Genomic DNA, 12814 nt, shown 5'->3' on the forward strand with positions numbered 1-12814 from the left:
ACTACATTGTAATTAGTAATTACAACATCGAGCTACAAATTCTTGAAATGTTGTACATCATCCTTGTTTGATATCATCAGATAGTTCCTCCTTAAGTTAGAACTTCTTATGATAGGTCAATACCAATTATTCGTGATATGCTTTCACATCTTTATTTTATTGCTGAATGTCATAATATTTATTTTGCAAAGATTATCTTTCTCAGCTCACAAATATGTGATATGTTGAAAACATGTAAAATTCTTATATCAAGTTGAGGATCAACACACAAAGTCGATTGCTTTGAGATTCAAACACTTGGGACTCATCGTCTGTATAGCCATGGAAAAGGTGAAGAGGTGAGATGAGAATCTACAAGAACATGGAAATAAAAGTTAGACATGACATAACAATTCTAAATTATTTTCATTTAATAGCTCATGCATGTTCATACTTATTGTTATTTTGTTGTCAAGTCGAGCGGTGGTGATTGGGTCATTGAACCCATAAAAAAACCTTGGCCAAGGTCGTTAAAGGCATCTTTTCCATCTATGATCACTTGATGTCAGTAGTGCCAGTTATTCAGACATGTCCGTCCTTAACTGTGCGGATATTCTAAACATCAGAATGCTCAGGTGGCTGGACTAAAAGTATCCCAAGCTTGATCCCAGGGTAGGGAGGGCCTTTCTATTCAATGGATTGTGTGGGGATGAATATGGTCCGAGGTTGGGAGGTTAAGCCTAATTCAATGCTTCTCCTCTTACCGAAAGCCGAGGCTTGCACAACCAATTAAAGACTCACTAGTTACTTCTCGTGTGTTCTTCTTTCTATTTCATGTTATGCATTTACTTTATGTGTATGCAAGGAAAGATAGTAAATCGTTATTTCAGTTATTTCAGTTGATCATTGTTACAGTTATTTCAGTTGATCGTTATCATAGTTATTTCAGTTAATCATTATTACAATTATTTTAGTTGAATGTTATTACAGTCATTTTAGTTGGGTTTTGTTATCTTGTTAGTAGTTGAAATCAGTTAATGTTTCATGAAAAGGAATTCAAGATATTTTGTTTCAATAATTAGTTGTGGAAAACTCTTTCTAGATCACCTTTATTTTGTTATGCAAATCTGTTTGTTACAGTTACATTAGAGATTTGTTGGCATAAACTTTGCCCATGATCTTTAGATCGATCTCAGCCATTCATTGTACTTGAAGCAACCATATAAGCCTTGCTCATTTGTGAAGGAGAGTCTTGGAGAGATTTTTGCTATGATATTGTTTGAGTGATTGCAAATTAATTATTGTTTCGACAATGGATTACTTGTATTGTTTTGGAATATTGCATGGTTTCTACATTTCCTCACTTAGAGTAGGATTTCATTTATGTTGAATTGAAGTAGAAATAGATGAATGGAATTAGGCCTAGGACACAACTGACCAACCATTGAGCAACCTTATGTCAAAGTAACGAACCATCGCTCGACTTGGCAGCAAGAATCCTTACAAGGATTTTCGTGAGCTATTTTTATATTTGTTTTTCCAAATGTTTATACCGATTTTATTTCCTTTTTACATTGCAGGCTTTTCCCACTTCTTCCTCCTTTAGCTCGACCATGATGGTCCTTGATACTTGGAGGAAATTTACTATTAATCACAGGAATTCATGGTCTCATATTTCTTTGCCTTAGATCTTGCCTATAACAGCCTATGGCATCATAAGACAAGAAGTTTTAGGTTTGGATATTTTTACCACATAAGAGAGAGACTTCCATCTCAAGGACATATCAACTATGCCCTTGTATGGTGTTCTTTGACTCAAAACAAAAGATATGAAAGGAATATAACCCAATATCACACAAGCAAAGTATACTGATGAAACAAAAAGGGGTTATAAAGAATCCAAAGGTGTTTGGCTCTGAACTTACAGACAGTAAGTAAAACTCAATAGCAAAGCTCATATAATCAGTCAATATAAAAGAAAGACATTGTAATTTGCAAAGGGTTTCACAAAACATGACTTGCTCTCTGGTAATGATCTGTAATTATGGAATCGCAATAGAATATCGCACCACCACTCAAAATTAATTGATGAATAACCACTGCCCGACCATGGGCTTCGACTCCAGCAATAAATATTGGATGATATCATTACACTGTGGTGTACGGATTTATTAAAGGTTTGGAAGGAAAGAGAAAAAATGGTAGAAGAGAGTCCCAAAGCGACCTTCACGACATACATATAAGGCATTACTAAGACAAGTATTGACCAAGATGGAAATATGGCCTTCCGTAGCATGCTTTGGTTACCAAGATTGAGGTGGCATGAATGTTGCAAAGATATTTAAAAATTCAAAAGAAATATGCATGTTCAAATATGAATGTCCAATGCCACAAGGTGGTGGATGAAATAAAGTTGATCAGGCTAAAATAGTAGATGATCATGCCCTGCCAAGGAAGAATATAGAAACTAGGAAAAAAAGAAAATGATCATCACTTATTTTGGTATAAGATTATCACTTCCCATATATTCGTGCTTGTATGAGTCTTATGATATGTACGTGTATATATATATACATACATTTATATGTATGTGCTAGTGATAAGTTACGCACACACACATACATACATATATGTAGATGTATATGTGTATACACACATTTTATACCCACACAAGTATGAGTATAGTCAAGATGTTATTATATCAAGGTAAGATAACTTGCATAGTGAGCAAAAAATGGTATACAAAGAAGGTAATGTTCTTACCTAAGTTTCTTATAATGTTTCTTTTTATTTTTTTATCGGAATAGCTCATGGTCATCCTTTATTCTTTTTGCTTGTGTAGTCGTTTCATCCTTGGTTATGGTGGTTTAGGACTCCCCCCTATTTCCTCAATGGTAGGTGATGCCCCTCGTGCCCAACTCCTCTCTGGCAATGCTTCCCCCCTTCACTGCAGGGAAGAAATTCTCTAGGATAATGTCATATTCCTCAATATAACTATAATTACCATAACAATTATTATTCATAAACCATCATAATGGCTAACTGCCATTACCACTAAAATTCATCTTAAAACATAAGCATTGATTTTTTATAGCTAAAATAGCAACGAACAACTAACAAGTCATTTTTACATGAATAAAAAAAATAGTTAACCATAACGTCCATTTCACAAGATCATGACATGTGAGTCTTTACTAACCATTACAACGGCTATAATATTATTTTAAAAGATCAAAAATTCGGGATGTAACATATGGGATCAAATATACAACAAATCATGTGTATAGAATGAATTGTGACATGTTTGGTTCAAGCTGCAACTTGTAGTCCCATAAAGCTTGACACCTTAGCGTCAAACCTTTCTCACCATGCATTTGAAATGAGAATGAAGATTAATCTAACTGTCCAACTTTGAATTTTAATATATGCGTTTAATAGAATTACTTGGCTACTATGCTAATAGATTTCTCTCACATATCTCCTAGTGAGCTTGAAGTTCTCTATCTCAATGATTTTTTCATTTTGTGCTCCAACCAAATAATTAGGTGCCATTATGTAATGCCCTCTACCCTGAGTATTGACAACATGATGACTATTGGCCTATTTGATGGGTTTTGTAGGCTAATTTATTAAGGTTAGGGAACTCCTAGAGTTTGGTGATCATTCAGTCTACTAATTTTGTGTTACAAGTTTTGCTTTGATTTCGGTTGGTTAGATTTGCATTATGACACTTAGTCAATGGGTATTGATACTACTTTGGGTTGGTTAATGATTGCATTTGATGATGTCCAAAGATATTATTTTGTGGGTGCCTAGTGTATAAGAGGTGTTATATTAAAATCTTAATTAAAGTGCCCTAGGGGTGGGCATGTAGATGGGAACGTAAGGAGATGTTAAAATAAAATAAAATATCGTAAACCTTAAATGGTAGTGTGGGGCTTGGAGGAGGATAAATACCACCTCTTGAGCTCATTTCGTCATGCATGTTGTAGAGATTGATGAAAGGTTTTTGTTGGTTTGGTCTTGGTTCAACCAAAGAACATTGTGAGGATGAAAACCTTCATAGAATCCCTAAAATGCATCAACCTCCAAAAGAAGACAAAAGGAGATCATTCAGTCCTCGAGTGACCAAAGGAGCAGAATGTTGACACCTTTCAACACTAATGATACTCTCTAACCTTGCTTGAAATGGAGAAAAGTTGTTTGCAATAATCTTGATTAGGAATGGACATTTGTCAAAAGAGAGGGACCACAACAATACAAAGGTCAATTTAATACATCTATTATAGCTCTAGGGATCAAGATCTAATAGTTGTAGGGGTCAATCAAGTAGTAATGACATTCCTGCATCTAAACACATCATATCAAGCTCTTTTGGGGGTTTGGCTTCAAGCCTATCACATTTGGAGGAAGGGAGAAAGGGTGAAAATAGAATTGATGAGGATTGAGGACCAGACAGGAAGGTGTGAAAAAATAGAATGGTTTGTCAAAGGTTGGTGTTGGGCTTCCGACTTATGTCCTTCCAAATGGAAAGAGGTAAGTGGAAGGGCCAAAGCCCAACCATCGATAGGAACAACGTAGTGATTTCATGATGGAACTATAGGATTAGGCATTAGGCTTATGCCTCACCTCCTTGCCAAAGGTAAGAGATAGGGAGAAATTTGAATCTTGAATGCCGTAGGAGATCAAAAGCTTTCAAAAATGAATGGTGTTAGTCTTTAACCTTTTGACTTATTTTGAAGGGCTTATCTCAAAAGCCTAGTAGATTGACCACTGCTATTGTCATATCAATCGAGATCTTTCCAAGATGGCTTAGGGTCAGCCTTTGGACCTTCCCTTTATCTCTATCCAAATGGAAAGAGTTAAGTGGAAGGGCCAAAAGTTGACCACTAACAAGGTCTTAGGTTCTTTGAATTTTGGGAAGTCTTTGGTGATCAGGGAAGTAAAAGAGTAGTGAGTGGAAGAAAAGTAAAGGGAATATTGAAAGCTTGAAATCTGACAACAATCACTCAGCCAACATTTTGGAATTTTTCAGATGGAAAAAGGGCTGAGGCATATGGTCCATTCTATATTTCTTATGTCGTGTATAGTTTATGGACCACAAGGGTGGCATTAAATGCCAATACACTTCAATACAAATCTTTTAGCTAGATAAAAACATGTACATTTTCATTCAAAAATATAAAATTGTAATTTTCACTGTGTTTCAATATACATACATGTATATATGTATCGCACATATATATTACATATGTATATATCAGTGTTCTATGGGGATGCGTGTCGTACGATTTTGGGGTCGTACCCATCCCAAAGTCGTCCCATTTTCTCCAAATTTAGAAATGTCTCCGAAACTGCCAATTATTTTTTTTGTGAGAAACTTGGGGATGACCAGCAGTACTGGGGATGGCTTTTTTGTTCCTCATTCGTCCCCGATGCTGCTGGCTATCCCTTTTTTTCCAGCCAGAAGGGTAGTGTCAAAACACCCCCAAAAATCATTTAAAAAAAAAAATTCTGTCTGCGCAGGCCCCTAGTGGTCTTAAAGTCATAATAAAAATATGCAAACCCTATTTGGTCCATTAAAACACTAGAACACTAACTCTTCTTTTCCATACTTGCTAAGAGGAAGAAAAAAACATAGAGCTGTAGTGGCAGCACGGAAAGATTGCATTTAATATTTAGTATTTACTATGATAGTTGGGCTTCTCTTTGTTTCATTGTGATTTCATGTGTGATACTTGGAGCCTATAGACAATTCTTTTTTGCTATATGTATGCAATATTGTTATAATGGAAGTCCTTAGTATTTGTCATTTGATAATTTTCCATGTATTGATCTTCTAAAATGTCTATGGTGAATGGTTTATCAATGTTAGGATATGTATATATATATAAAAAATTCCCTATGTTGTTATTCGCTGTCCCCTGAATTTTGGCTTTGAGTATATATATGTGTATGTATGTATATGTATATATTTACACACGCATATACATATATATTTATACATGTGTGTATATATATATTTATATATATGTGTTTGTGTATATATGTATAGATGTGTGTGTATATATTTGTATGTATATATTGGAGGGAGGAAGGGAGGGGGATTCAATTAGAACTTCCAAGAGATGTATAGATATTGAAAGAAACTTTCTCAGAAGTGTCTTGACATTTGGAAACACCCCTATTTTTGTATCTGAGACGGAGATGCTTTGTCTGAATTGTAATGACATTTGGATATCCTCATATGTGTATTTGAGACGGGGATGTTTCATCTGAAGCGTCCTGATATTTGGAGTCATCCCCATATGTGTATCTTAGACAATCTATGATACTGCAAATGATTAACAAGGTTTAGTGTACTAGTCTCCAGGCAATTAATGATAATTTGAGTCCCATTGACCTATTATTGCTATTTTCAGACATTGATGTAATCTATTTCATTCTCACTTTCTTTCTTTATTATGTCAAGCAATAATGCATTTGTATTTGTAACATCATTTTACAACACATCAATATAAATTATGTATTCTATCAATGATTGTAGTCTCTATTAATAGTTTGTATTCATATAAACATGGGTTTGAAAGTTATTGGTAAGTACCACTCCCATTTTTCACTTCAATGGGCTTTGCTCAAGTATTTGATAGATAAGCAGCACTGACTATTAAAAATGGAAATCCTGCCTATTAAAGTATTTTAGACCTTTGTTGTATATGTGTCTGATCTAGACTCTAGTAATAGACTCTTGAACTGTAGTATCATCAACTACCAAATAGTTGTATTGCAAAAGAAAATAAATTTGTCTGAAGTATGCATGGGCAGCCAACAATATTCGATGTAAAACCTATAAATCTTCTCATGGATCCAAATAGTAAGTACATTGGATTTCCATATCACCTCAAGAGCCCAAATCTAGCTAAGTCTGCCACACTCAAACAATGTATGAACATAAGAGGAGAAGGGCTGGATGCTGGATGCTGGATGCAAGGCTGAATGGAACTCTATTTGTGGTGGAATTCACACGGGGTTGTTCCAATCAACTTCCCAAGAAAGGAAAAAATTCTATCAAATGATGTGCGAATAAAAGAGATGAAGCTAGAGGCAATTCTGAGGAGACATTGTAAGATACATATGCCCTGTCGGCCCGGTATGTGGTCCGAATGGAATGAGATATTGTGTGTAGAAAGCATGCAACATATTTAAGTTTACCAAACATATTCTGTTGTACAATGACTTCTTGTCATAGTAAGTGACCTAGAATCGTAAATTTTGTTTATTTCTGCCTTGCATATAAAATTGAGAGCCTCTTCAGTATCCTGCTTTTGGGAATTATTAATTTTCTACTGTTCTTGTTCTAAACATTGAGAAGATTTTTTTAAAGGATTTGATGTACATTGACATTTGATTGGTGGTAAACAATTCATGATCATTTTAATGCCTATATTGTTGCAGGTCTACTGTCCTTTCTGTAACTTCCCCTGTCAGGTGGAGAAGGATGCACGTGTTTTGGAATGCCCAAACAGTAAATGTTTGAAGGTTTGGGGGAATATTGCTTTGGGTACCTTTGTATCTGGTTATATTTTAAATTGTAGAATGTAACACTGCTATTTTTGCATTTCTCCATTCACTTTTTAAATCTCATGTGCATGAAAGTTTTTAATCATCTATCCTCGGTTTGACATGAGTGTTATAGATTTGAATTTTATATATGTTTCTTTTAAGCTTCCCAAACCTTAATTTTGTAAACTTTGCCTGTTTGAAAGGAGGGTCTGATTTTGTCATCATGTTACTGATCTTTGAGTTATAGGATTGAACTATTATTTCCACCTACTTAATTTGCCTTTTTTAAAAATGGAAAAATGTAGGGAGTTTTGAAATATAATTTTTACCTTGTGTACTTATATGTATTCTTGTAGGATTCTTGTATCAAATGTAAGGAGCCCAGTCACATACCTTTCCGTTGTGAAGAGGTAGAAAAGGTATGGAAATTTTTTCTTCATTTTTATTTGAAATAATAGCATGTACCTGGTTGGGTAAAACTAAATATGGAAGGTTTGCTGAACAATCTTCATTATTTCTCACGAATCAAGTTGCTTTTTGCTATGCACCTCTTTGACCAGATAAAATCAACTATAAAGCTAGGTTGCACAGGTACGCGTACCCACACACATGGGACGTGTATCCAAGTACCGCGTACTTAGTGGAGACCATCATAGCTAAGGACCTTGATTAGGATTTCAGATTTTTGTTTCGGTTTTTTGTTTGTGTATCAGCTTGTTGTTTATCGAGGTTAATTCAATATGTAATCAGTTTGAAACTTTGATACAATACTGATTAACAGTACACTTTATCACTGTTCAAGTCAGAAGTTATCATTTGCATTATGTCATTGTTATATGATTTATATCTTCTTGTTCATGTTTAAAGTTTGCCTTCTCTGTTATGCATTGAAATATTTATCATATATTATTCTTACAAACATATTGCAAATCTGAAATGGAAAACACTACATTACATTTACAAACTTTATCTCTGTTCTTTTTGAAAAACAATTGTCATGACTCATGATTTTAAATTCTCTATAAATATTAAATTCTATTGACGAAAGATTGAAGTACCCAAGTACCCCCATCCACATGCAACCTTGCAGTATAAAGCTTCTAAAAAAAGATCAATATTTTTTACCTTCTGTATACAAAATTGAAGCCCAATACAGAATAGATGAAGTGTTGTTTCTTTTATTAAAAAAAATTGCTTTCAAATTACTACTTTGTTATTTCATATTTTACAGTTAAAAAAATTCAAACTTTTAATAGAGTTCTTGTGCAGTTTATTCTCTTACAAGTATACTTAATCCATTAAATAGCTGTCAGTTATACAACAAATTGTTCAAGTAATTTGAATCATTTTGTTTCTTGAGTTTAAACCATTTGAAATATAGTGTGCCATCTCAAATTCGCTGCTTTTGAATTTGAGAGTGATTCTAAAGGGTTTGAAAAAATGGATGTCATGCAGAAATCCGAGACTACTTTCCGCAGGATAATTGAAGAGGTAAGAGCATAGATGGCATAATGGTTTGGCATGCTAAATTTTCTGTCTTCTCTGAGAAATATGTTTCACTTGGAATTTTTTCCATCATTTATCATTTAGAATTTAGGAAATATGCCTTTTTTAATTTAAAACATTTATGGTTGTATACTTCAAATGTGTAATGTCCCCTACTGGGACCTCAATTAATTTTTTTCATTTTTCCGATTGCAGATCAGTTGCACATATTTTCTTCATATTTCTCCATATTTCTCCATGATAATTTCTCAATGATAATATTCTATATATATAGTTTCTCATACCTAGAGTCATTTTCTTTCATGAATAGTATTTATATTATGTAAAGAATATAATTAAATTAATTATATATTTTTTAATTAATAACATATATTATATTAATAATATAGATTAAATTATATTTCTTATTAGCAATATTTAATAGTATTATTTTTAATATTATTGCCTAATATATTTACTTTATATATTATTAATTTAAATTTAATTATCATATTTTAATAGCAATATAATATTATAGTATGATAATAAATTATAACTATATCTTTATTTATATTATTATTATTTTATTGATTTATTATTTCTCTATATTTTAATTATATTTATTTTGATAGGGATATCACAAAATGAAATACTCCTTTTCATTGTTTCGACATTTGTCTGCTGTAGACTGTAGTTATGTTTTGTTATTGCCAATTGTTTCCAGACATACATAGGTTTATTATTTTTGAGATTTTACTTAGATATCTTATCTATGTGAGACAGGTGATGGCAAAAGCTGTTATAAGAGTTTGCAATTCTTGCAAAGCAGAGCTAGTCAAGGTGGATGGCTGCAACAAGGTATGTAACAAGAGGAGGGGTAAACTTCTACTCTAGACCTGGTGCCTTTAATTGGCAGATCTGATTTATCTTGCTTGTTTAATAACTCTTATGCACCAAACTTTGCACTCAACAGGTGACTTGCAAGTGTGGAATTACAATGTGTTATGCATGTCGGAAGACTATTTCAAAGAACTATTCACATTTTTGTGAGGTGTGTTACTTGATTAAGATGCTTATAGGTGGTTTTTTCTCAGTAGTTTTATTTTGCTCATTTGAGAGTAAGGTCTGGACATCAATATCCAATCTGTGCTGGAATTCCAAATAGCATTCTAGTAAATGCAGAATCTGCTAAATTAAAATTATTGCTCCAATTTTAACCATGTTCAAAAAAATCAAAACATTATGGAAATAGTTCAATTCATAGCATAAGCTTAAAAGTTGTCTAGTCATAATTTATACAAGACTGTCTGGCTCTTGGGCTTGATTTTCAAGCATTCCTGTACTTTGTGAGTGCCTCAAGAAACTGCATACAGATATTTGTACATGGATTCAAGTGATTTTTAATTTTTCTCAGGATTCTCTTAGATTTCTTAACATCATTTCTGGTTCAAATCTGTGCATTCAATCTTTTGTTTGGTAGGCTTGGAAGGGAATGACATACTGGGGCATTGGATGTTCAAGGTTGTTTCCAAGTTAGAACTTTGAAAAAATCATCTGATTTATGAAACCCTGGAATTGAGTAAATTATGGTAATATCTTATAATATGACTCCTGGATGGGTGGTTTGAATCTATCTTAGAGTGGCATTCTTGTCATCGTTTAGATGCTGCAATGCTCTACAGGCAGGAAGCCTTCTACAGTGAGAGATCTGAGAATGAACAACTTCACAATTGTGTGCTTGAACAACTTTATATCTATGTGCTCATCATGTGTGCTACACCAGATAATGCCAGAGTACATAGAATTTGGCTTTGAAAAATTAATAAATGCCATACTTGAGGAAGTGTAAAATTCTGATCTGTTTCTTATTTTCAGACATCCTATGATACGAGTGCCATTTAGGGCACCTGTAACTCTAAACTAGGGAAAACCATGAAATTTTGCTTCAGATAGCTAGACTCTTGGGTGCCTTATCTCTAGCCAACTTGAATTCAGACCACTGAATTCCAAATGACAACTCTTGGATACTTGAATTAGCAATGCAGCTGGTCCTCCTCAGGTCAGCAACATTCTGACAGATTAGTGTCCCTTCGATTCCATATGTTGGCACCACTTACAATTGCCTCACTACAGATCAATGAAAGGAATATTAACACTCACTTATTGGTCGTCACAGGTTGATGCCTCCATGATGGGCTTTTCTTGGGTGAGAAGACGGAATATCTTTTGTGCATAACATAGTCACTGACAATTATATCAGCAGTGAAGCATAGTGCCACTTGGCACCACCCTGGCTGGTGTAACCAAAGTCGATGCCATTCAAGGTCTGCTCTATTCCAGAATGTGTGATGAATCATTGTAAAGCAGGACCATATTGTGCATCAGCACAAGCCAGGGATTATGTGCCATCCTGATCCTATGGAATATGAACTGTCAACTGTCTATCTTTATGGAACTGAACCAGTTGGCCACTGACCTTGATTGCAACTGATTTTGTTTTAATAGCTCCTCACTTTAATGACAACACAAAAAAACAATGGAGGAAAACCTTTCTTCAAATTCTCAGGTGAAGCTCCCTGATTTTGATCTAATTTAAGATCTTTGACAATAACAAGCCTGCTAATATCAACATTATGAAATTTATTTTTTCAATATGAGGAGGTATCCCCACAACTTTGCCTAGCAACCAGCAACCTGTGTGAGCAAGGGTGAGACTAGTCCCTCTGGGTGAGATCCTCTGCGTGCCAGCCGGCCCACCTCTTTAACCTGAGAGCAGTTTCGAACCTGAGACCATGAGGAACTACCCACAGCCTCAAGCTGATTGTGCTACCCATGCAGGCTAAAATTTAAGTTCAGTTACTGGATTCGTGCCCTAGAGGCTGGATCCGGATCCGGATCCAGATATGTGGCTGGATTCGTCAGGATTCTTCCAGATTTAAAAAAAAAAAAATTCTGATTTTTTTCTTATAATCATAGTGGATCTGATCCACAGATTCATACCAGAATCATAGATTCATACTATGAAATGATTTAGAATCATAGATTCATACTTTGAAATGATTTAGTTTTAGAATTATGTATATTTCTCTCATTTTTTAGTATATATATACATGAATCCTCCATGAATCATAATTGGGAAAAAATAATTACGAATCCACAAATCCGATTCACGTGCCCAAATCGGATTCGTTTCACGAATTGGTAACTAAGAATTTAAGCTAGGGATGTACACCCTAGGTGGAATGCAAATGCCCCACTCCACATCCCACGATTAAATCAAGATACAAGATCTTGGGGGCCTCTCAATTGTTGACGCAGTAGAGAGTAAGCTTGTGAGGTTTGGACCTTGGTTGTAGGCACTACAAGCAAGAAGCCCCATCATTTTACCAAAGGGTTACCCCCAACATTGTGCAATTTGTTATATGGGCTTTTGTATAAAGATAAAATAAGTAAGAAAACTTGACCTATTGGATTTTGTGATCCCAGAGGCTAGAGCATGAGATTTTGAAGAATTCATATTCTCACTAATTAGTTTTCTCAATTTATGACAAATACAAAATGTAAACAAACATATGATCCATCAATTAAAAGAAAGATTTTTAGAAACAATAATTGATTTTCTGTTGAAGGAATACTTGGAAATAACAACTTAGAAGAAGAATGGATGAAGTCAATTAATAATTCAATTATCACAAAACATCCAAAGTCGCTTTATGTTTTTGAACACTCAAGTCACTCAAAGTTAACATTGATACTCATTAATTGCATCTTGTAACAATTACACGAC

The 12814-nt window shown here is 34.2% G+C and overlaps 1 protein-coding gene across 3 annotated transcripts in view; it reads left to right on the forward strand.

The window, feature by feature from the left end:
- Positions 1–12814, forward strand: part of LOC149578303 (uncharacterized) — a 42930-nt gene that overhangs the window by 15452 nt on the left and 14664 nt on the right. For all 3 annotated transcript variants that reach the window (XR_016364273.1, XM_089828158.1, XM_089828165.1), the window contains 5 exons: positions 7435–7518; positions 7899–7961; positions 8998–9033; positions 9811–9885; positions 10001–10078. Coding sequence is in view for 2 of the 3 variants with exons in the window: in XM_089828158.1 (XP_089684284.1) it covers positions 7435–7518; positions 7899–7961; positions 8998–9033; positions 9811–9885; positions 10001–10078 (336 nt within the window). In the remaining variant the exon portion in view is untranslated. The remainder of the gene's footprint in view (positions 1–7434; positions 7519–7898; positions 7962–8997; positions 9034–9810; positions 9886–10000; positions 10079–12814) is intronic.

The sequence above is a fragment of the Cupressus sempervirens genome, chromosome 1 (genome assembly GCF_028749045.1).
Source record: "Cupressus sempervirens isolate cs-2001-9-10 chromosome 1, ASM2874904v1, whole genome shotgun sequence".
Classification (NCBI taxonomy): domain Eukaryota; kingdom Viridiplantae; phylum Streptophyta; class Pinopsida; order Cupressales; family Cupressaceae; genus Cupressus; species Cupressus sempervirens.